The sequence below is a fragment of the Onychostruthus taczanowskii genome, unplaced genomic scaffold (genome assembly GCF_017590055.1).
Source record: "Onychostruthus taczanowskii isolate IOZ18803 unplaced genomic scaffold, ASM1759005v1 scaffold4, whole genome shotgun sequence".
Classification (NCBI taxonomy): domain Eukaryota; kingdom Metazoa; phylum Chordata; class Aves; order Passeriformes; family Passeridae; genus Onychostruthus; species Onychostruthus taczanowskii.
This window is the reverse complement of record NW_024501459.1, coordinates 10,942,062-10,967,340: the sequence shown is the minus strand read 5'-3', so window position 1 is coordinate 10,967,340 and position 25,279 is coordinate 10,942,062. Positions and strand designations below refer to the sequence as shown.

Sequence of the window (25,279 nt, the reverse complement as noted above, 5' to 3'; positions counted from 1 at the left end):
GGGTCATTGTCATTATACTGCATATTGTGACAGGCTGATGAAGTCTGTGTGAGGCTGGGCTGAATCGTGTGAAGTTGCCAGCTTAGGTCCCTGGTAGCTTGGGTATCTGTATACTACAGTTCATTTATTTCACAGTGTAGATAACAATTTGGAGTCTTCTCTGGATTTTCCTTATTGAAATAAAATCCTTGCAAGTTTGGTAAAAGAAAGTTTGATGGCCTCTGATAAGACAGAGCTTTAAAAAAAGTTGTCAACCCTAAATCCAGCCATGTTTGATGACTTCTTGCTTAACAAAGGTTTCTGTATTCCTAACAGAGATTGTAATAGAGGAAAACACTCTTTTGGCACTCAAAATTTACCAGTTATATACAACCAGTTTAAAAGCTCACAGGTTGGAATTTCAGGCAATTTTGCAACAAAAGCACTCAGTTCCAGTTCAAGAGAGACCTTCCACTTCAAACACTATATGTTACAGAAAAGCTAAAAATGGTGAAGATTTCATTTTTTATGGCTTCTTTAAGAGTTTTCCAGGCTGACTCTGGGGAAGGAGGTGCTGATGCTTTCAGGGCTGGGCTGCTAACTGATGTTGCTTGCGTGTTTGTCAGCACAGCATTTGGCATGAGTCAGGAGAACTGGCATGCTACTCAGCACAGCCCAAGCCTTGAGACAGCGGGTCAGGTTTGAAAACTATTGGCAGAGCTGAGGACAAAACATATGCTTACTTTCATATCTGTAGCCAATGCTAGAACCCATGCTCCTTCGCATCTCTGGCTTAAATGCAATTGGCTTAAACCGTGTAAAAAAAGAATTAAAACCATGGCTGTTTAAATTAGAGCAGTTAAACAATAAAATAAGGTATCAATTCTGGCTACAGGGTTGTCCAACTTGCCTTGTCCATTGAATGCTGGTTTGTTTTATTTTTTTTTTTCAGTTAGAATTGAAGAGAGTCATGAAGTTTAATTGTCCTGCAGTACTTTCAATTATAGAATGTCTGTAAGTGACAGAAGAAATTATGTCTTACAGACTTACCTAAACTAAGAGTTTTCAGCCAAGAAATATAACCACTAGAAACTGAACAGCAGCTTTTGATGTTTTAGTTTGAAAAGTAGTGTCAAAGAGATCATAAAACCCAACCCTTGTGTTTTGGGAGAATTCAGAAGTTGTTTTCTTAATATATGAAATTCCTTAATATGTGTCTTACCACAATCTAGAGAGCTTGAAAAATCTATATATAAAAGAAGAGGTTTCAAAATTGAAAACACTTGTGAAATATAGGAACAAAGGGAATACAAAACAATGACAAGCTAAAGAACGGAAATAAAGTAATTAAAGCAATTTCTTGCTTGGTTATAAGGAATTTGGATGGTGTGATAGCTCTGCAAGCATGTCACGCAAAGTGATGGTGTTCCTAGGATAAACTGCAGCTTCTGTGCACTTGGACAGTTTCTGCTGCACTGAGCCTTTATCTTGGTCTTGTGTAGGATTGCTTCTTCCTGCATATTTGTTGTGTACTACAGACTAAGGAGAAGACTATTCTCTTTCTCCTCAGAGCATGGGGGAGTGCACAAACCATTCACCTTTTTCTCTTTTTTCATAGCTCTGCCATTCTGAGTACATTTTTCTTTCATTTAACTAATGCTTTTTTACAGTGTCATTTGCAAAAACAACTCTGAAAAATAAGGCAGCAGCATATTCTTGCCTCTTGTAGAGCCAGCTATGCTGCCTGGTCACAAAGCACAGGCTGTCACCCTACCTGGGCATGTAGTTCCTGCCTGCCAGGTAGCCTGCTGCCCTGCTGAGTGCTCAGTTGCTGCACGGAACTGTAGAGTTCTCTGCTCCTGTAGTGATGTATATCACTACAGGATATGTATATAGTGTGGACCAGTGCCTAAATACTGAACAAGCACTTTAAAAATGAGGGATAATAAAAGAAAGCTTGAGGGCTGGTCTTTGGCCAACTACATCTGCAGCTGCTAGCTTCATAATGGACTAACATGTTATCCAATCTAATGATCAAAGAGAGAGTAGATTGTGTGATTATTGGGTAAATTACTAAAATTGTCAAATCATATTAATAAAAGATTGTATGGTGAAAGAATGGAATGAAATGAAGAGTTTGTTTCTTTTATGAATGCTGACCTAAAGATTTAATATGTGCATCAAAGGGAAAAGATTTGAGGGAAGTGTTACTTGACATGAGTGCTTAGTAATGCAGTCTAAATCCTCACCCAACTTCATTTGTTTCACAAAAGTTACATAGTCCTATGAGGGGGAAAAAAGGAAAATGTAGCCAGAAGAACAGCTGTAGAAGACAAATTTGAAGTGTGTGGGTTGCAAAAAAATCTATTGTAGATAGAAAAAATCTATTGATATTACCATCTCCAAAACTACACCTACAGTTATACAACCCACTTATCTAATTTACAGAAAGAGAATGAAGTCTGAAATTTTCATGATCTTTAGATGTTCTCCTGTGCTACTTGAGCACCCTATTTACCTTCTAGCAAAAGACAGCTCTCTGCATGGAGAGCCTCATCTGTTTGAGGCACAAATATTTCAGTATTCTGAATAATACAAATATCCTGCATAATACAAAATGCAGTTGGATCTGAAAGACTTAGATCTCTTATTGATTAGATCGGCCAGCAGCCTGGAAAATGCAAAATTCAGATTAGTCCAGGCAGTCTTTTTGTTACTCTAGGCACATGATTAGCCTAGTATCTGTTGCTGAATTCCCATTATTGAGATTTTATGTTGGGGCTTGCTGCAAGAGAAGAGGATCTTATGCACAGCTGTGTGTGAAGCAGATTTTTTTCCCAAGCAAATATGCTGTGGCAGATGTGGGACACCAAGTTGCCTAAACATAGGTCTCTAGTGCCGCTTGAGACATCGCAGCGTGTGTGAGACATCCACATGGTACCAATGGATTTAGCAGAAGACCTAGAGGAGGCCTTTACTAGAGTGGCAGCGGAAGGTCAGGCAGAAGGTCAGGAAGGTCAGATACCCTAGAGCATTTCAAATGGCCCTGTGTAGCTAAGTTTAGACAATTGACAGAGTCCCTAAAAGTGATGTTCAGTCATCCTAGCATTTCATATAATCCACTAGGACTCCAGCTATTTGTGAGAAACTTGTCTGTTTCATGGGTCCATCCTGTGTCACATCATGTGGATGTTTCAGGTACATGACTGCATCTCAAGTTGTACTGTGTGCTTGTGTGCAGGCAACTAGGTGCAGTTCTTTAGGGTGGTGGTTGGATTTAGATCCAAGCTCAGATGCCTTTCAAATAGTCTCTGCCTGTGCTTTAGAAAATCTAAGTCTCCCCTTATAACCAGTGGAAGGATTACTCAGAACAATTCCTAGTCCAGAATGCTGTTTGTCATGCCTTAAGCCAGGTTGTCTATGTTTTGTATGGATCTCTCCAGAGCTTCACTTTTAAAGCAACTTAGTTTCTATACATTAACTAAATACCTAAATTTAGGCATCTGAATCTGGGGCTGAATCCTGCTCTGAGAAATAATCCTAAGAATGTTGATTTGCAATAATTTTATGAGTGCTATAGTGGGAGTAATTTGACTGTCGCAGTGGAAGGACTGAAAAAAAGACAAAAATCTCTCCCCAGAGAGAAGTGGGAGAGAAAAGTATTAAAAGAACAAACTCTTTAGGGACATATCTGGGTAACAGCAGTTTTGAGGAGATGCAGGCATGCAAGTACTGAAATGCTTTTGATTGAATAAAGTACTGTTTTCCTGCAAGAAGCTGTTTGGCTGTGGAGACCAGTGCCCTTGCTCCCCATGTGAAGTGAACCCTCAGTTCTGGAGCTTATTGTGTTGAACTGATCACAGCAAAAAAATCTCTTGCTTTGTGGGGGAGCAGTGTGGGGTGCCATGGGGATTTTTACTTTTTTACAGTTGTCAGCTTCAGACCTTAGCCATAGGGTACAACATTCTTCCCCCCAAAAACCCAGAGTCAGAGGTGCTTTGCCTGCATTTCCAGTCAATGTTGCAAAATTCTGTCCTTAAAATTTGTTTTTTAAGGATTGAGAAGTGTGATGATAAAAATGTTTACTGACTGACTTTGCAAAAACTCCTTTCTGCATTCCCCACACTCCTCCCACTAGTTTGGGGAAAAAACCTTGGAAGAAATAGTAAAGACTATTAGGAAATAGAAATTAAAAGTTTGTTTAAAATAGGTTATATCTCCTTAAATATGCTATTATTTCATTGTGAACAACAGATATAAATTTCAAAGAATTAAAACTGAGAGAAATAAAGAATAGTCCAAAGAATAATGCAAGTGATTGTTCAGGTTTAATTATTCAGTTGGAAATAGCTGATTTAGACCATTAGATGGCAGCATGAATTTGTGCAAGAATTTCTCAGCAGAAGCATTCTCAAAAAAGTTGCCTTTTTCTATTCTGAAGCTTTTCATGACTTTAAAATGTCATAATTCCAGCACAAATCAATTAAAACCAGGTTTTCTGCAAGGCTTTGTCTCACCATTTTCTTCAAGTTTTCATCTTCTATAAGAATTGAGGCTCTAATGCAGTAGCTTCAATGGCAGTTTTCCTTTTTTATGTAAATCTAGTGCGAGTAAAGGATGCCAGTTTGCCAGCAGTGACAATTAAGTGTTTGGTTTATCTGCACAAAGCATGAATTCTGCATTTCATCACATTAATTCATTCCTCAGGCCTGACCTAAAGACATTTCCTTAAAGATAAGTTTACAACTTGGCCACTAAACCTGCAGTCTGTTTGTATTAAAGGAGCTTTCCGATGGTTTGAACATCTATTTGCTTGTAAGGGACTGAGATTGCCAGCTGATACTTAATTCAGTTGTGTACATTACCAGCTGAGATAGGATTCACATCATATCTTAAAGTGAAGTCTTGTACATCACCCTTTTATTTCGCCTGCTATTGGCATTATGGTGTACTAATCCAGTCACAGACTTTCAAATTAATTCTTTGTGTTCATCTTCTGCATGCTACATTTCACTTCCCCTGGCCTGTTTGTTCCCACTAGTTGCCTGCCTCCCACACAGACATATTGTTACAAGAAAAGTGTTGAGTACAGCTGTGCTAAGATTTTTCTTTGCTAGTATCTGTTTCTAGGAAAGGAAAAGGGAGAAAGTCAGTCCATTTCCTGTTGGTTTAAAACAGCAGAACATCTGTTTGTGTTAAGATAGTTTTCCCAAAAGAACAGTGGCAAGGGAGCTTGCAGGTGATGAGCTTTGCCATTGCCAGTAGCTATCAGTTTAGATAATAGTGATTATATGGTTGGCTTAAAACAGAATAAGATTCCTTAAGTGGCAGAGGATATTTATTCCTGCAGTAAAATTTTTGACAGCTAATGTTTAATTTCTACAATGTTTTAAATCTTAAATATACATAGAGTGTCTGGGATCAGAAAACCCAGATTCTGCTATGGAATCTACAGTTTCCACTAGATTCTGTCCAAGATTGATTTTTCAGCAGTCCCCTCACCCTGTTATCATGAATTTGCACAATGCACACAAAATGGTGTTGGGTGACGTGTCCTGGCACAGTGTGCATATAATCCTTCCGACAAATGCATCCTGTCACTACCATCCACTGCATTAATGGGTACATTTAACCTCCAAGGGATCAATAACATATATACTCTTAAGTGTATTTACAGTATTACACTGACAGCTGTTAAAATAATGTTATGTAGGCTAAAAATCAAGTTGACAGAATAGAGAGCAAGGTTTGAGGTTAGTGTTCCAAGTACAGTGTCTCTTCATTCTCCAAATAAAATGCATTTACCTGCTCTCATTAAAATCTTTTTAGCCTTAATTGTAGACCATCTAGATGCTTCATCGCTCTTCGTGCCTAAGATGGGATGCATCAGGCATGACATTTTACAGTATTGCAGAATTCTAAGCAGTCTGCTCAAGGTGAAGTAGTTTTGTCAGTGACCTCTTGGCCCTATTTGTAGAGGAGCTCCTAATCCCTAATGCTTCAATCTTTTCTTAATTAGTATTTTTATTCATTTCCTTTCAGGATATAGTGACCTTCCCAGACCACCTGCTTTCTTGCTCTATTTTTTCTATCTTTTTCTTGCTCTCTTGTTAAGAGGACTGCCCTTGCCTTCTGTGGTCCTTGGCTTGTTTTGACTAATTCTCCTGAAGCTTCTTCAGTGGACAGTGTTCTTTACTTTGGGTCTTTAACTTCCTCAGATTTTTCTCTGCTCTGGAGGAAATGCATCTGGCTCCAGATGTGTTTCCAACTTTCAGATATGATTTTCCATGTTCTTACAGAGGCTGAAAACATAGAGGTGAAATGTAATCCTTATCTGTGGTTTCCTAATGTCTATCTTTCACCACTGCCCTTCCACTTGAGAGACTTTCTGTAAACTTTCTGATCCAAAGACCCTCAGAGCCAGCAGCCTGCCCCAGCACCTTGTGAATCGCTTCAGTCTGTTGGCTTTGCAACTCACTGGGTGTTCTTTCTCTAGCCCTGCCTTTAACACAGCCAGCTTTACTTTCAGGATATGGACAGAAGACTAGTCTTGTTGGTATGTATGAAAACAAGCACTGATTCAGAATGCTTCTCCAGGAGCAGGAATATTTTGGGTGTGTTTGTTCTTTCCACACAGTTAGCTTTTTATTCACCCTTATCTTTTTCCTGTACTTCTGCTGAACTAAGGGTATTTCAGATGGGACACCTGTGAGATAGTGGGTTCAAGGGAAACAAGCTTGTGTGGCCTCCTTTCTTCTTATGGCTTTTCTGCTGTGTCCAGAACCTGAATAATGGTTACCAGTAAATATGTTATTTTTCCTTTGCCTGCTTGTTTTGGTAATGACAGAGGTGAACTGCTGTTAGAGCTCAAACTTTACTTTGAGAGGTTGCCATAATTTTCCTGAGGGAAGCAAGCAGAAAGGTTAGTGGCTAATTTTTTAACAGCTTATAAGATCTGACTGGAATTGTACTCTATCCCTACAAGGTCTTTGTCACTTTTGAAATGGAAGTTCTGCCACAGAATCAGGAAGTATTAAATATTCTGAAGAAAGTTTTTAAAGATTCTTTTGTAACAGAATATATGCAGTCTGAAGGCAGAACTTTTCACCAGCAATCACTGTATTATAGTTTCTCTTCACACCTTGTCTATAATATTGATTTTGGTGGGTGCTTCTGTGTTCTGTGTGGAAAAGTACAGTTAACATATTTTCTGAAAGGCCAATTCACAGGATCTTCCAAAGATCTCCTTGTCTTTATAGGATATTTTAAAGAAGAATGCCAGTTTAAGTTGGTTTTTACTGTCACAGAAAGGATAGGTGCACTCACAGGTGCTCATCAGGTACTTTGTCACCATAATTTGTTTGGCTTATATGTTTTACTAAAATGGGCTGAATCCCTCAGTGTTGTGATTAAAAGGGAAATAATCTCTGGACAAAAACCAGCACAAAATTTAGCTTTGAGGTTCTGTTCCACAACAGAGGAGAATGTGGAGTCTAATCACCTTATTGATTTAGATTCAAGTCTGACACTTGTGTCAGGGAAACAGAAATGAGAATTCTTAAGGAGGTGGACATCAGCAGCAGAGCCTTTGTTCACTTCAGTAATCTCTATGTTGACCTTGTTTAACTAAGCCAAACATTGTAAAAATCATTTCACATATTATGAAGAATTTCTTTACAAAAAGAGTTGTCAAGCCATGGAACAGGCTGTCCAGGGAAGTGCTTCAGTCACCACTACAGGAGGGATTTAAGAGACACGTAAATGTGGCACTTAAAGAAATGGTTTAGTGGTGTACTTGTTAGTGCTGGGTTAATGGTTGAAATCAATTTTCTTAGAGGTCTTTTCCAACCTAAATAATTCTATTATTCCATTTTAACAGTCCTTGGTATCTCTGTCCTTCAAGACTTCTTTTGAGTCCCTGTTCTCTACAATACAATTCCAACCCATTTTATAAACATTTCTTATGATTCCTACCTTTTAGAAAGTCTGCAACCTTGCATTTTAGTGTACTAATGTGATCTAACGTGATCTACTTCTTTTTTTTTCTTTGTTAATATTCAGTACTAAATTTTATTCACTGGACCAACTGAGATTAGTCATTGTGCTTTGGTGACCACTACTGTGGCAGTCTTATTGCATTATCTATGCATTTTTATTAGCAGTAACTTGCTAGTTACTTGTCAGTCACTGGTGTAAATCCATTAAAGATTGAAAAAGAATACTAAATAATTGAAAAAGAATATTAAAGGATATTATATCTGCTTCCCTAGGAATCTGCACTTTTTATGCTGTTCAGTTGGAAGGAATCAAAACACTGAAAGGCTTCACCAGTAATTTTTGCTTTCTGACCTTTGGCCCTTTACAATCTACTCTATGGTTGATTAACAGACACCTTCCTTTCCCCCTCCAGGTGTAGATAAATCTTCCTTCATAAGGCCATCCACTTTTTTGTCAGCATTCTGATATGATGTGCAGGGCAACATTTAATTCTCTTGCTTTGCAATTGACCAAGCTCTCTCTCACATTTCTTTTCTTTGCAAGTCTGATGGAACAGAGAAGATTTCTGGACAGAAGCTTTAGCTGGCCATGCATGGCCATTTTTAGAGGTTGCAGAGCTGATAACTAGCAAGGTAGGGGAGCGTGCATCCTCAATTAACTGCACTCATGTGCTGAGGGGTGGCTTAGTAAATCAGAATTAAGTGTGCTTTTTCAGCTTGTTCTTACTTTCAATCCTTCAATTTCCAATATTAAAATGAGAGGTTAAATTTCTTACTCATGATAATGCAATTTAATTCCTGTATATTTACATTCCTCAAAGTGGTAAAAGAATGTAGAACAGTACACAATAGTTATTTGAATTTAAGTTGGATGGTGAGAATCACTCTGTGGGTTTTCTTGGGCCTTCTTCCTCTGTGGACTTTCAGGTTAATTAATTCCTATGAACTCTTAGCCCTGAGATGTTTTTACTAGTAACACTTTTATTAGTATTACATTACTGGCATAAGTGTATGATAAAATTAAATAAGTGAGATACTTCATTCCCTCATTTACTTAGTGTCTAGGCTGGCAAGTGACATGACTGGGTTTTTTTTTGACATGAGTTTCTTATGTAAAAAGAAAATGATTCTGTAGTCAGATATGCAGCATTGTTTATGTTCTTTTACTGTAATGACCATTTGGACAGCATTCTTAGTAACCACTCTGCATGCTTGTAAAGATTAGTGAGTAATACAGTTCATGGGAAATTTTATGGGCTGAAGTAGATAAGAGTATGAGATGTTTGTCTTCTGGATGTCTGCTATAACCTCTAAAGTATACAGTGTACATCACATCTTCATTATGTTTTTCCCTTTTATTCTTATTGTACTTGGTTTTGTGTCAGGGAAAAGAATATTTTCTTTTTTCTGGTATTTATCTTTTCCTTCTCCCAGCCCCAAACTCCATTTCAGCACTGTCCACTTGACATTTTCCAAGGTCTTTATCTCTGGAGGCAGTATTCTTGTTATGTTCCTATATTATTTATGCTATTTTTATAGTCAAGAATAAGTCGATATTTTGTAGACTATTCTCATTACTTAGTTATTCAGTTGATAGGTAAAAATACTTCTTCAGAGGATCCTAAAATTTTGTTCCCTTTTCTCTTATTGATTCTGTTGATTTTCACTTGTTTTTTCTACCTTAGTCTTCAGTATACAGTACTTTGGGAGGTTTTCCTCATGATCATTTTCCCCCTGGATTTTCCCCCATTATTTCTTCTTAGCCTTTTTTTTTTTCTCCTTACATATCTCTTGCACTAGTTTCTCTTTAAGAGTGAGGACTTGGGCTGGTTTTGAGACTCTTCTGGAACTTTGACAAGTGCTTCGTCTTAACTTCAAGGGTTTCAATTGAAGGAGAGAGGGCAATAAAACTGGAAGCAGAGACTTGAGATTACTCTGAAAGTAGAGCTCCATAGCTAGTTCAGTATGTTTGCTCTATTACTTGTCAGCTTAATCCATGACAGTTCAAAGTCCTATACTTAAAATGTCTGTAGCTTTCTGTTGGTTTCTTCTAAATACTTGTAATGGGGAATAGTTTTATTTTTTTACTTCTTGTTGTACATATTTGCTATATATGGTAAACAAAGGAGTGATAAATGCAGAGAGTAAATATTGAAATATTTATTTCAGTCAAATATCTATTGAGCAACTTGGAATTCGGAGAAATGGTGATGTGGCAATATTATTGTCTTGTCATCACAAATTCTGCTGGGAAGATTCCAGATTAGTTAATGTTATGTTGAACTGAATCCTCCTCCCTCTTGTTTTTCACTCAGGAATGTTTCGATATTGTGATCGTGGAAATATGAGTAATTTCTTTTTTTTTTTTTTTTTTTTTTTTTACTAAGTTACTCATACTGCTTGAAGGAACTATATAGCCTCTAGCTCAGGAAAAGAAAAAAAAATAGGAAAGGGAATTATCATTAGTTTCATGAAAAATTCCCAGACTCATAACAAAGTTTAAAAGAAAGTATAAATAAAGACAGACAGAAAGGTATAAAACTCAACACGAAATTATTGTGTATTAAAGGTAGATTGTGTATGACTAATGTGTTAACCTTACATGTTATGTGCCAACTCATTTTTTAGGTAAAGAGAGTAAAGTGAATCTTATATTTGTGGGATTCAGTTAAGCATTTTATAGCATTAGATAAGGATAATGTTTTCATTAAACTGAAGGAGAAGGGGATTTGTGTAAGAAATGCAGGGTGGGAAAGGAAAGGAAAAATAATCAGCAGTATTAAAAGTTAAGCTAGGAGGAAGATTATTAAGTACAGTTCTTCCAGTTTTAGAATCAACCTTTTAAGTTATTTTTGTTAAAGATGTTTGCACAAGACGTAGGAAAATGTTCATGAGATGTAGAAGGCATCATTGATACACAGGAAGGTCAAGATAGACAGGAAGACTTGGCTGATAGAGAGGACTGATGCATTAGCAATGCAACAAGACTGGACTTTCCAGTCCAAAATGTAAGATTAATAACAGAGGCACTAGTAGTACTAATTGTTGTCACCTGAGGGTTATTCAGTTGAAAACTACAGAGCAGAAGTGTTATATTATTATTTGCAAGATAATCTGAGAAGAACTAATGTGGTTGAATTAGTGGAGAGGCAAATGTGATTTTTAAGATGTGTTGAGCAAGATATTTCTGGCATAGATACATAAATATTCCTATTATACAGAACACTGTTAGACTTTTATTGGTATGTTGTCTATCATTCTTGGCTTTTGTATTTCACAGCAGGAGCAAGTGTGGGGAAGGACTGTGAAGGATTATCAAGTGGGTAGTCTTTTATACAGAAAAGTTCTGAAATACTTTAATTTGTTCCCTTTCAAAGCAAAGGCTGATAGGGAGTAGGAAAGCTCATCTTGGAGGGTAAAAAATAGAAAAATAAATAAGCAATATAAGTTACAAGACAGTATTGACACAAAACAAAATAATGTATATAAAAGTATAGCCAAGGTGAACAGTAAGAGATTCCTAGTATCAACTCAGCTTCTAGATCATCCTCCCAGCAGAAGCAAGTAATCTCACTTGTTTTCTAATAGGCCTTAACAGATAAGGAGGATTACATTATGCAGTTGCCTACAACTCATGGATCTTGACTGCTTAATGTGGGATTTTCTTGCATTCTTGCATTTGAAATAGAGAAGGCGTTTCTGTGTTTTAAAATGGGAAGCATCTTTGTTATGTTTTCTGACAATTTTATTAAAAAATGGACAGATGCTTTTGAATGTCTTTCTGTTAATGTGTTTCCATCACATGGTTTTCTTTTCAATTCTTACATAGTCACTTAAACATTCTTTTGCTTAGGGATTTTCTATAACTAGGTCAAAATTGGTTTCATAAATGACCATAGCAAATATTAAATAGAGAAAAATACTGAATCATTCAGAATTAATTAAATTCATTTAAAATTTTAAAATTTGATTTATAATTTAACATCATCTTTCAAATTAAGAATAATCTGGGACAAGTATACATGAATTTTCTTCTTTTAATTCTCTTCTAGGTATCTGGGAGGAGGTCAGCATTCAAATAAGGGATGTCTGTGGCTAAAACTGATAGATAGTGTGTGCCTTGCTCATTTTACGTTAAAAATGTTTTTGGAGGATGTGAAAGTAAGCTAGAAGAGAATAGCCAGACTAATTCATCATAGAATCACAGAATGGTTTAGGTTGGAAGGGATCTCAAAGATCATCTTGTTCCAACTCTGTGCCATTGGCAGGAACACCTTCCACTAGATCAGGTTGCTCCATGCAACCTGTTCCAGTGCGTCACCACCCTCACAGTAAAGAATTTCTCGCTCATGTCCAGCCTCTAATACACCAGCACCTCCAAGTCCTTCTCGGCAGAGCTGCTCTCAATCTGTTCATCTCCCAGCCTGTGCTGATAACAGGGGTCACCTCGACCCAGGTGCAGCACTTTGCACTTGCTGTTGTTAAATCACATGAGAGTCCCATGGGCCCATTTCTTGAGCTTGTCCAGGTCCCTCTGGATGGCATCCCATCCCTCAGGTGTGACAACCTCCCCACTCAGCTTGGTGTCACGTGCGAATTGGCTGAGGGTGCACTTGATCCCTTTGTCTATGTTATTAATGTAAATATTAAATAACACTAGTCCCAATACAGATCCTTGGGGGACACCACTTGTCACTGATGTCCATCAGGACTGAGACACTAACTGCTACATTCATGCTGCACTGTCCAAACACTTTCTTATTCAGTTTAGAGAGCGGGATGTTGTGGAGAGTGCCCTGGCGACTAAATCCACTTATTCCCCTCAGGACTGTATTGCAGCCCATCAGGTCCCAGAAACTTGTTTATATTCAGGTTCCTCAGGTGGTCATGAATCTGACCTTTACTTACAATAGGGACTTTGGTGGTGTGAGAGAGGTTGCCATTGAAGACTGGCAAAAAAAGTTGTTGAGTACCTCAGCCTTCTCTTCACTTGTTGTTACCAGTTTTCCAGCACTGTTTTTCAGGAGGGAGCACTTTCTTTGACCTTCATTTTCTGGTTAACATACTTGTAGATGCCCCTCTTGTTATTCTTTACATCCCTTGCCAGGTTCAGTTCCAACTTCACTTTGGTCCTCCTCACCCCACCCCTACACGACTGTGCTTCATCTCTATACTCTTTCCAGATTACCTGTCCTTGTTTCCATGCCTCTGCATTTGCTTCTTTCCCTTTAGTTTGACTATCAGTTCCCTACTCAGCCATACAGATCTCTTGTTTTTCTTGACCAATTTCTGGCTCCTGGGAATTGCTAGCTCTTGTGCTCCATGGAAGATAAAGATCTGCCAGCTCTGTTCTGCTCTCTTGTCCTTGAGGGCAGTCTCACATGGGGCACTATTGACTATCTCCTTGAAGATACGGAAGTTTGCTTTCCTAAGATTCAGGAGCCTAAGTTTACTCTTCACCTGACCCATATCTTTCAGGACTGGAACTACACCAAGTAGTGACTTCACTGGTCACAGTAGCCCAGGCTGCCTCCAGTCTTTATGTCCCTGATTAGCTTGCTTGCACTGGTGACCAACAGATCCAGTATCACATCCCCTCTGGCAGGGCTGTCTATTACTTGATTCAGGAATCATAAAGTAGAATCATCAAGGTTGGAAGAAGCCTTTAAGATCATCGAGTACAATATCAATGCAGCGCTACCACTCTTATACCACTAAACCACAACATTCAGTGCCACTTAAAAACCTCCGGGAATGGTCACTCCACCACCTCCCTTGGCAACCTATTCCAATACCTCACCACCCTGATCATGACAATTTTTTTTCTAATATCCAATCCCAATTGCCCCTGTCTCAGCTTAAAGCCATTTCCTCTTCTTGAGTCTAAACAAACCCAGCTCCCACGGCTGTTCCTCATAAGACACATTTTCTAGACCTTTCATGAGCCTTGTTGTGCTTCACTGGACATGCTCCAGCTCCTCAAGCTGAGGGACCCTAAACTGAACACAGTACTTGGGGTATGGCCTCACCAATGCTGAGTACAGGGGGGTTCCCTAATCCTGCTGGTCACACTATTGGTACAGATGCCATTGGCCTTCTTGGCCACCTGGACATTCTGCTGGCTTATATTCAGCTGGCTGTCAGCCAGCACTGCCAAGTCTCTTTCTGTTGAACAGCTCCTTCTCCAGCCTGTAGTGCTGCATGGAGGAGTTGTGAGTGCAGGACTCAGCACTTTGCCTTAGTGAACCTCATGCAGTCATCCTCAGCCCACTGATTGTCTGTGCAGGTCTCTCTGCAGAGCCTTTCTACCCTCCAGCAGAGCCACACCCAACTTGGTGTCATTGGCAAATGTACTGCATTCAATTGCTACATCCAGATCATCAGTAAAGAGATTACACAGACATTAAACAGGACCAGCCCCAAAACTGTGCCTTGGAGAACACCACTAGTAACTGGTTGCCAAGTGGATTTAGTTCCATTCACTACAACTCTCTGAGCCCAGCCATCTGGCCAGGTTTTATGCTGCAAGCAGACAGTTTTTCTAGGAGGATGATGGGGGAAATAGTGTTACAGGCTTTACTGAAGTCTGGGTAGATGACATCCACAGCCTTTCATGTACTAGGGTGAGTCACTTTGTCACAGAAGGAGATCAGGCTGGCCAAGCAGGGCTTTCCTTTTCTAAATCCATTTTGGCTGGGCTTGATGCTCTCGTTGTCTTGCATGTGGTATGCAATGTCACCCTGGATGATGTCTTTCATAACCTTGCCTGCAACTGAGGTCAGGCTGACAAGCCTGTTGTTCCCCAGATCGTCCTTCCAACCCTTCTTGTAGATCAATGTTACATTTGCTACTTTCCAGTCAGCTGGATCTTCATCTGTTGACCAGAACTGCTTTTAGATTATTGGGAATGGTTTGGCAAGTTCTTTTACCAGTTCCTACATTACTCTGGGGTAGATCCCATCTACCCCATCATGGACCCATAGTCTTGTGAGAGTTTAATTAGCATATCAGTTCACTAACCATCTCCTCCTCATTTACGGGGGCTTCACTCAGCTCCTGATCACCAACTTCTAGCTGGGACCTGGGTATTCTGAGAACAGCTGGTCTTGATATTAAAGACTGAGGCAAGAAAAGCATTAGGTATCTCTGCCTTTTCCTCATCCCCTGTCACTACTCTCTGCATTAAACAAATGATGAAGACCTTCATTTTGCTGCCAATGTATTCTTAGAAACTTTTTTTGTTGTCTTAAACTATAGTGGCTAAATAATGTTCTAGTTGGGCTTTGGCCCTTCTAATTTTCTCCCTAGATGACCTTACAACATCCTTATAGTCCTCCCAAGTTACCAGCTCCTCCTTCTAGAGGTGATATATTCTCTTTTTCACCCTAAGTTCTCTGATTAATCAAGCTGGTTAAGAAGTTATCCTCCATGCATTCCAGGAGTCTCCTGGATTGCCTACAGCTCACCCTGCTACTTTCCCAGCAGATGTCAGGGTGGTTAAAGTCCCCCAGCAGGACAAGAGCCTGTGAGAAAAATCCTTCCTGGAACTGGAGCAACAAGTTTCATCTATAAGCTCTGCTTGATCAGGCAGCCTAGTCTGTAGTAGACACAGTTCAAGAATAATGGACTGTAGCTCTCAGAAGGAGTACTTGGAAAAGAGAGCCTCTTTGTTCCCAGGTGTTGTTGTGGATCTGCTGAAAGAACCAGAAGGTTCACTGTGTGGAGACAAAAGTGACTATACTGGATGTTTCCTTCTTCAAACCAGAGAACTCACATCTGTAAGAAATGCACGTGGCTAATGGACTGCTTAGGAAAATAGGATATAGCCAGAGAACAGCTGCACGAAGCAACTTGCTCCCCTAGAGAAATTTCAAATGTTACAGAGAAAAAGTTGTTCACAGCAAATGCTCTTTCCTATTCCCCTGCATGGTCTGTGGCTCTCTATCTCTCCACTCACAAAGCTCACAGCATTTTCCTGATTAAACAGTGCCAGCAGGGCTGCCAGCTTGATTGACTTCATATGAAAAAGGAGCCAGATAGAAAAAGTGCAGAGAATGACCCTTTCAGCAGAGCTGGCATCTGAAGAATGACTTTCCCATTCTGTGTTGTAGCTCATATTTTAGTGGCCTTTACCTTGGCCACTGAAATATGGTCCCAGTTCCTCTTCACTTTGCATTATGGAATGAGAATAGGGTAATACTTCTTATAACACGTGTGCAGTGGAAAAGTAATTGAGTTTGTTTGTTCTTTTTTACTTAGTTTAAGAATATGTTGACTATTAGAATTTAGAGAAAACTTCATTAACGTTTTAGCATGAGGCTAAATCTAAATAAACTTCCTGGTTTCTGTGAGCTGCATCTTGCACTTGCATTTTTTCCTTTTCTAAGAAGAAAGTAACAATATTTATCAAAAACATCTATGCCATTGAGGAATCTGTGGAAATGCAGGAAATGCAGTATGAACACATAGTGTATGTACTAATACTTTATTTGTCTTTGTGTGTGTGGATTTGATGGCCAAAAAGGAAGAGGCCCCAAGGGCTCCTTAGTATGCAATTAATATTTTGGCTAGAAAAGCAGCAGATTGTTTCAGTATGCTTACATGTTATGACATCATATTCCAGTAAAATTATAATGAACAGAATTTTTGTTTGTCTCTGTGGCAAACCAAAATGAGTTTTCTAATTGTCAGCAGACCTTGGTGATTTATTTAATTATAGTGGCGCCCACTCACACCAACTTAGTTGAGGTCTGTCAGCATTTCTGTTATGAACCCCTATTTTTAGGGGTTTATAACTAGTTGTAAATATTTACTCATTGCTGAAACTTGACATCCAAGGTCACATTCATAGAGCAAATATCCTTTTTCAGGTTGACTGTTCTAGTGGCATTAGCTAAAAAGTAGATTTCTGATGCTGTGAACTTAAAGGGAATAAAATGAACCTGCTTTCCAGACCTGTTATTTGAAGGATCTTTTTAAGAATCTCAAATGTCCAGAAGAGCCAGATGAAAATGAGCTTGTTTTTACAGGTTATATGTGACTGATTGTGTATTATCCGTTATCACGCTTTGTTTTCTTCCAGCTGAATGTATAATTTCACATGCAGTTTTGTTGTCCTCTAGTCTTACTAGAGGACAGTCTCCTTCTGTCATTTGGCTCTGTTGGTCAGCTTATGTTCTGAGGAGTGTGCCAGTATCATCTGAAAATCTCTTACAAAATAATTTTCTCCAAGGAAAATCCTAGCATTTGTAGCTGCCATGTAGAATGCAGAAAGATGCATATTTTCTAAATGAAGATAATTTAAAAACTTTTAGAGACTTAGGCAGTCCATATGTGAGGCATTCGAAATCCTGTGGCTGAACAGAGTGACAGAGGACTGAGGAATAGAACAGAGGACAGAGGACTGAGCTGATGAGTAGATCTTATGATGGAAAATATTGTGCTGATGCATTATTGCAGGATAGTCACTAAATTCTGTATAAATATTCCGAAGATTGCTAATGCTTTCAGCCCTTTCTGATAACTCATATGTAGTATACGAGGAAGGTTTGTTAATGATCAGTAGCAGATAGAGCATTTTGCCTTTACATGGGCTCGTTTGTTACATGAGTGTGCATCTTCAGGATGCAGAATCATTCATTATTAAAACTCAGTTTAATTGTCACACTGTTCTTTCAGACTGTAATACTGTGATTACTTTTGAGGCTTTTGTTAATACAGTCTCTGTCCTCACCACTAAAAAGTGGAGGATGTTGTTTCCTTTGACATGTTCCTTGTTGTAGAGAAGCCAGTAACCTCACAGATTTTGTTCATTTTCTGAGGATTTCAGGTGTTCCTTTGCACTTTCCTGGCAATGCTCATATTATCAGTGCTGTGTTACAACTCTGCTTGAGGCCAAGGAGAGCAAGAAAAATTTAATCAAAACCATGTAAAAGCCTAATCATTCTGGCGATGCCAAAGAGCTGCATGAGGCTCTAGAGCCACAGGCTGAATATCATTTTTCCTTATTATCACATAAATAGCTCCCTAAACACTCTTTAAAAGAAAAGGTGGGGAGGGGAGAGGGAAAAAGAGAAGGCTTGTTGTGGGATTTGAGTTTATAAAGTGGATTATGTTCATGTGCTTTCTTCCTTTGCAGGCAGTGGGGAGAAAGGTAGGTCTAGTAACTCAACAGAAAACAGGAACTTCTGATGGATATTGTATTTTCCCTAAATCTAGGTAGTTCCTAACAGCACTACCTCATTTTTTTCTGTTTAAAGAGGATTGTGAAGTAATGAGGTGGGACATGCTATCAAGGTGCCTACTGCTTTTGCATGGCACAGCTTGTCTTGTGCTAAGCAGCAGCCAACACATGCAGCCATTTCCAGTTCTGCATCTTCTGGGATGCTGGGAAGATTCCTGGAACTCCTCAAGGAACTTGAGAGTACCTGTTGCTTCAGGGAAAAGAGAACTACAGGAGGCTGTGGCTTCTGGCAAGCTCTAGCAGCTGCCAGTAAGCTTTGTCAGCTGCTCCTGGTCAAAAGCTGCATTGAACTTTCCTTCCAGTCATCTGATTAGAGAGGGTCAAGCACCCTCTCAGCAGGTACTGGGGAAGAGCACATGTAAGTGCAGGGTGCAGAGCCCCGCTCCCAGAGACAGCCAGCAGGCACAGCAGAAAATGCAGAAGGGAGTTGGAAACTCTGCTGAGGATGGGGTTGTGCTCAGCAGTGCTGGTGATGTACTACCTGGCACAGTTCCTAGCACCATCTGGAGCAGCTCTCCTGTTACATCAGAGACCTTGAGTCAGAGATAGCTCCAGAGCTCTAGCTAGGCTGTAGAGATAGTGGTCTTGTCTGCAGGAGGTGTCCCTGTCAGAGGATTTGTGTTACCAAGTAAAGAAAATGCAGGAAGATGTCAACAAATTGCTGACATCACTTGATGATCAAATGAGTAAGAGATCACTTGGATCTTCTCTAAGACCCTGCAAGTACAAGAGCATGAATTCCCAGCCATACCAAAGGAGAAGCAGGGAGAGTCAGTGCTAATTGGGCTGGGAAACTAGGAGTCCTGTGATGGCAAGATCAGGAAGCTGGTAATTTTTGGCATTGGGAGGAAGATTTCTGCTTCATCTGCAAATCTGCAACAATATCAGTGCCAAGTGTTTGAATTCCATTAGGCATGTAGGAGCTTTGTAATAGTTTTCCAGAAAGTGTGGTCCGACACTGGAACAGGTCATCCAGAGATGTGGAATCTTGGAGACATCCACAATACAAGACAAGACCTGAACAGGACAGTGTAACTTCAGGTGTTGACCATGTTCTGCTGCTTTGGAACAGATAACCTCCAGAAGCCTTTCCAGCAGGAGTTGTTACATAATTTTATGAAAATATTACATAAGCAAAAGCATTTCCTGGCCTTAATAATTCTTGATAAGTGTGTTAAACTGTAAACAAGAAAGCAAAGTAAATGCCCACTTTTTGCATGTCATAAAGGCAACTGAGCTCACTCCTCCAAGGCCCTATAGCCAGAGGCATATTGGAGCCAGTGTTATGCTTGGTTCTTACCATATAAATGTAGTTTTAGAATTAGGCACAAAGTTTAGGGACATTGAGGCCAGAGTAGTTTTCACACTTGTCTGGTTCTGAAGTGCGCTGCTCTCTGGTGAACTTTTTATTTTGTTTTACAGTTGAAATGACTGGGTTACATTTATTAACAAAAATTCAGAAAGTTGTAATATTAAAAGGTTGCCATCCATGTCCATGGATGAAAGTGGAGAGAGCACACTTTAAAAAGGATCCTTTAAGAGGAATAAGGATAATATAATACTCGGTTTGCTTGAATCTAGGTTGAGTCAATCTAGTTTTGTTGTGATGGACCTTGCTTTTGTCCATGCTTTTGGAATCCTGGAATCCTGGGCTTTCTTACATTGCTGTAAAATATGAACAAGTCAAGTGAGGGTCTATTTCTGCTAGGTGTATTCTCTGTCATTTGACTTTGTTGTTCCTTAGAGCTGAGCTATGATGACAAGTTTCATATGAACAACCTCACAATCCTTCTTCCTCCATGCCACTTGTCTGTGGGACAGGAGTTGTCTCCCAGGCAGGGCTTCCACTGGAGTTTTTGATTTTCCTTAGGTTTCATCTTCTCAAGATTCAAACCAAGAGAAGAGCAGAGCTAGGCTGTTGGGCTGATAAATAGTAGAGCTCATTGCAGAGCTCCACAAATGGAAGTGAAGAGCTGGTTTGCACACAGGAGCTGCTGTCAGAGTTACCAACTGCCTTGCTGAGGAACAGTCCATGTATTTGAGTACTGGGTCTTATTCTGGGAGAAAAGATAATGTTTTATTCCTGAATGCTACTCTATTTTACATAAAATGGATGGGTGAAATTCCTAACTTGTATTGTTGTTTTCTTTTCATGACTTCCTTCCAGGTATCACTGCCCAGTGCCTAAAATTTTCTATGTCCAGTTAACTGTTGGCAACAGTGAGTTTTTTGGTGAAGGAAAGACTCGTCAAGCTGCTAGACATAATGCTGCAATGAAGGCCCTTCAAGCTCTTCAGAATGAGCCTATTCCAGAAAAATTACCTCAGGTCTGTGCTTCAGGAAACTTTTTTTTTTTAAATACCTTGCTTTTTCACTGCTATGTCTTTAAGTAGCATATATTGCTGCTTAAAAATTAAAATGTTGTGTCATATTTTAAAACCAGTAAAGAAGAAGAATTATTCTCAGAGTAATCTTTCTAAATTGAAAGCAAAAATATAATAACATTTCCCAGTCAAAGAAGCCAAGTATTTGCAAAACATCTGGGAGCAGCTGAAGACCACTTGGGATACTGTAGGGTTCTCAACAGCAGGTGTGTGTTTGCAGGAGACTAAACTGAATCCTCAGTCAAATAAATCTCTGTGGCTTGGTTATGCTGAGATTAAGGGGCACTGGTTGTAGATTAGTCATGAACAGCACCTCTGTCACTTCATGGGTTAGAGCTGTAGGTGGCTGGAGAATGCTGGAGGTAACACTGCTGAGATCATGATGGAGGGAGTACACTGTGTAGAGCTGAGTGTAGCTCTCCAGAGAACTGGAGACTGGTTGAAATGGAGTTTAAGGGCTTCATGGTGCCAAGGTTCAGGCTCCTCCCTGCTGCTGCCCATGAGAAGTGCGCACAGGACACCATGCAGTGGTGGGGTGTGCTTTCACCATGGGACATGGTCCGTCTTACTAAAACTCTTTTTCCTTCAGCAAAACTGGCCAGCTTGGTTATCTGTGGAAGATGATTGATTCATTGCTCCTCAAACATTGGGCATGGATCAGAGCCAGTACACACTCTGGCTGGCCTCAATTCCATTATGAGATTGAGCCTCTTCCCTACTCCCTGACAGTGTGCACCTGAGGGAGCAAGGAGAGACCTGCTGGTACCCCTCTAGTAATCCCATTAGTAACTCAGTGAACTTGACTGGAATGGGATCCATGGAATATAGCACAGTAGTTACTTACGTAGGTCAATCTTTTGGCCTTCATGGCCATCCTTAATGCAGCCTTCTGTATATTCTTCTTCCATTTCAAGCTATCATTTTTTCCTTTTATTAGAAAAGCTTAATAAAGGATAAAATCTTCTATCCATATTAAACCACTGAAAAGGAGTATTGCCATCTTAAGACCTAATTGGGCAAATGTGTAGAAGAACATAAGGTGAGCAGAAGCAACAAGCAATCAGCCAACAGGGCAGGGCTGCTGGTGAATGTGCTTTCACAAAGAGCTATTGTGTGTCTGCCAAAGCACCTCTACTATCTCATAGATGTGAGGCTAAGAAAGGCCTTACAATTAAAGTGTCAGTTGTGGGAATGAGGATCAAATTTAAATCCAAAGTGTCTGAGACACTCCTGAACATATTTTATCTTCCTAAGGCTTGAAACTTTATTGCTCAGTACTAATGTCTGAACCTTGATTCTCCCTTTTCTCCACTCACAGTTAGGTTCTCTACTATGTTTGGTGGAAAAAATATGCAGGGAGTTACATTGTAGGGGCAGAAGGGACAATGAGGGATTTTCTGGACAGATGTGTTGTATTGATCATGAAAATTTAACTATGATTTCTAGTTTAGACTATACATATCTGGTTAAACTAGAGTACGGCTAGAAAACCTAAACATTTTTGACATGAAGGCTTGCTGACAGTCCAGTGGGCATTATATCATTTTATGTAAATTATGCCAGTGTTTGATTATTCTCCATTTCAAAGACAATTTTTGAGGTATTTATTTTAGAATTCATTTAGCTTCATTTTCTTATGTTTGCTGAATGTAGCCAACAGATATCAAAAATCTCTCCCACATATATATTTAGAGATTATTCTTAAGTATTTTTGAATTTTTTTGGTAGAACTGATTGTTTTCATAGTGTCTCAGTGCAAAGTTGTTTTTTCTAATCAGTAGTTTGTTCTCTGCGCTTTTTTTTGGTCTGCTTTTTAGATTATCTGTGTCCTTTATAAAGCACAAACTTAATTGAATACAGTATCAAGTAATATTCTCACTAAGGTTTTTTACAGAATAGTAGCATCCCATTCTCTATATCCCCATTTTTTTTTTTTACTTTTAAATATTGTCCTTTTAACTCTGCTAATCTTTCTCAGTGAAACTAATCAATGCTCTGCTTGTCCTGTAACTAATGATCCATATTCTTGATTTCAGTGGTACTTTAATTTCATTATATGAAATGAGCTAGAGGTCCTACGTAATTTCATTGACTACCCTTGTTATTGTTTTGCACAGCACCTGGTTTTTTTTTCTGAAGGTTCTATAAAGTTTATAATATTTTGGTTTGTATTTAGCTCCAGATCAATATCAGGCATGTAAATGGATTTTTTCAGAATAAAAATTTTGCGGCAATTTTATGAGACAAAAGGTGTTCTTTGTCTGCATGCTGCAGCTGAGTGCTGGATTTTTGGCCCTGTGTTATCTTAAAGATTAATATATTAAGAGTTTAAAAAGGTAGATAAAAGATGGATCAATTTCATTGTAATGTGAAGAACCTAGTGCTTTTTTAATGTTGTTTTAGAACTGTGGTATCTGGATTTTGTAGCTATGCTGGTGACTGAAGATTTAGATCAGACTTAGTTATGTAAGATGGGAGCTCTGCAGGAATCCACCTAATTCAGCCCAAGTGTCTTTGATGTTTACCTCCACTAATAAAAAATTAGGAGCCTGGCCAAGGTTACATGGCTGTTGAGAGATCCCAGTTTGAAGTATTTCAGAGCTTTGCAGTTTGAAAATAGCTGGAAGTGAAGTTTCTGAGAACTAAGGAAATGTGGCCTGGGAGACAAACACTAAAAGCAGTAGTTGCAAAAGGCAAAACTGTGACTGATCCCTGTGCTAATGGTTGGGTGAGAAAATTTAGTTTTACCTGAAGAGTAAAGCAAAGCTGAATTTTAGGCAGAATAATGTTTCATGTGCCTTCTGTTTTTTTATCTCTTTGCCTCTCTGTTTGTTATGTTCCTATGGATAAATAAATAATGTTCAGTGTTGAGCAAGCTGTTCTCTGTCACTACATTTTCACACTGGTCATAACTCCCAGAGGGAAGTTGATGGAGGGGCCATTAACCAGCTGGACCTGCTGAGGACACCTGTAACCTGGTGACCCAGTCAGAGTGTGGGGGTGATTGACTGAATTTCTTCTGAGACAAGTGCAGTCTTCTGTACTTTCCAGCAAGCACAGATTTCCTCCTTGCTTAGAAGGGGTACCCACAGAGAGCCTGAGAAACGGGTCAAAGGCTCTGTTTGATCCTCATGTTTGACACAAGTGTGTACTGAGACAATTGTTATCCATGTCATTTATAAGACTAAGATCCATAGACATTATTTTGCTGTTTATAATTAATTTCTAAATTATGATGTATGTGTTCCTTTGTTATGAAGCATAAGCACAATATATATGGCTTCAGTCAGGAGATGTCTGATAATGGGGTGCTGAGATGGACGTGCAAATGCTGATTTACAGCCTGACAGGAGACTTCAAAAGTCTTTGAGAAATGGAGGGCGAGAAGGATATTATATTTTGTTGATCTTCTAAGAATTGTAGTATGATTATGTATGCATCATTTTCAGAATGGAGAAACAGGAAAAGAATCAGAAGAAGATAAAGATGCAAACAAATCTGAGATCAGCGTAGTGTTTGAAATTGCTTTGAAGCGCAATATACCTGTCACTTTTGAGGTATGTGTTACATTTTTATCTGTGTTACATATTTATCTTGCTAAGAAAGTATTAAAAAAGGTAGCACTAAAACTCAATACTGATAATAGTCCTATATGAAAAATATTAATTTCATATTTATGGAAATTATACAAAAACATTGTCAATGTATCAGAGTCTAAGACAATGACTTTTTACTGGTAAAACAGATACTCTTTCAGAACTTTTGGAGATCTAATATTTGATTGCAAACACTTGGATGGCAGAAAGATAGTTAAACCATTTTCTGTACAGAGCTGTGGCATTAGAATCTGTAGCCACACTCAATCTGATTTGAAACAATCTTCAAAAGAGTTGGCCAAAGTCTTTGCTTTAACTGTTGGCATTCATACACTAGAAAAGTTCCAATTGAAACATTTCACCTTCAGTGTGCTGTCTTCAGAAAGTCATGAGTATCTTCCACTCTGATTCTGTTTCACTTATCTATTTCTACTTTAGCTTTCACGAGTTTCTTTGTTTGTTGTGTATGATTTTATCTATGAACCCACTTCTGACATCTTTGTTTACCTGAAGTAATAAAAAGCATTTGGAAAAGCTCCAGTGCTATCAATGAAGCAACTATGGCAGAGTGAGTGATACCAACAGGATTTTTTTTCTGATGAGAAAGTTCTCACAAAACCTTGGTGTAAAAATCTGACATTGTTGTGGTAGGAAACACCAGATTTTCAAGATTTTTTTTGTTTTTTGTTTTTTGTTTTTTGCTTTTTTTTTTGTTTTTTGTTTTGTTTTTTTTTAATGCAGAAAATGCTAATGTAAGTGGCCTTTTATTATTTTATTTTTCTGCATTTTATTTTACATTTAAACTGTCTGCATGAAAGACATGGATAATCCTTATACTAGTGATGGTTATATTCTCCAGTGCTTTTTCTGTTAAAGTATAGGCATGTATTTGTATGTGAAAAGAATCAAAATCCCTGCGCTGTGGCATGCCTTGCAGTGTGCTGTATGCAGTTTACTGACATGTTTGGCCCATGTCCCTGAATTGGTCAACATCAAATAAGCTATTTGGATCTTAGAAATCTGAGAAATCTCTCAGAAGGTAGGTAAGAAAGGGAAAGAATATTATTCATGACTAAGGAA

At 38.9% G+C, this 25,279-nt stretch overlaps 1 protein-coding gene across 4 annotated transcripts in view; it reads left to right on the top strand.

The window, feature by feature from the left end:
• The window catches only part of STAU2 (staufen double-stranded RNA binding protein 2), a 168,636-nt gene that overhangs the window by 30,612 nt on the left and 112,745 nt on the right, over window positions 1-25,279 (top strand). For all 4 annotated transcript variants that reach the window (XM_041413048.1, XM_041413046.1, XM_041413047.1 and 1 more), the window contains 2 exons: window positions 20,387-20,546; window positions 24,053-24,160. In XM_041413048.1, the coding sequence (XP_041268982.1) occupies window positions 20,387-20,546; window positions 24,053-24,160 (268 nt within the window). The remainder of the gene's footprint in view (window positions 1-20,386; window positions 20,547-24,052; window positions 24,161-25,279) is intronic.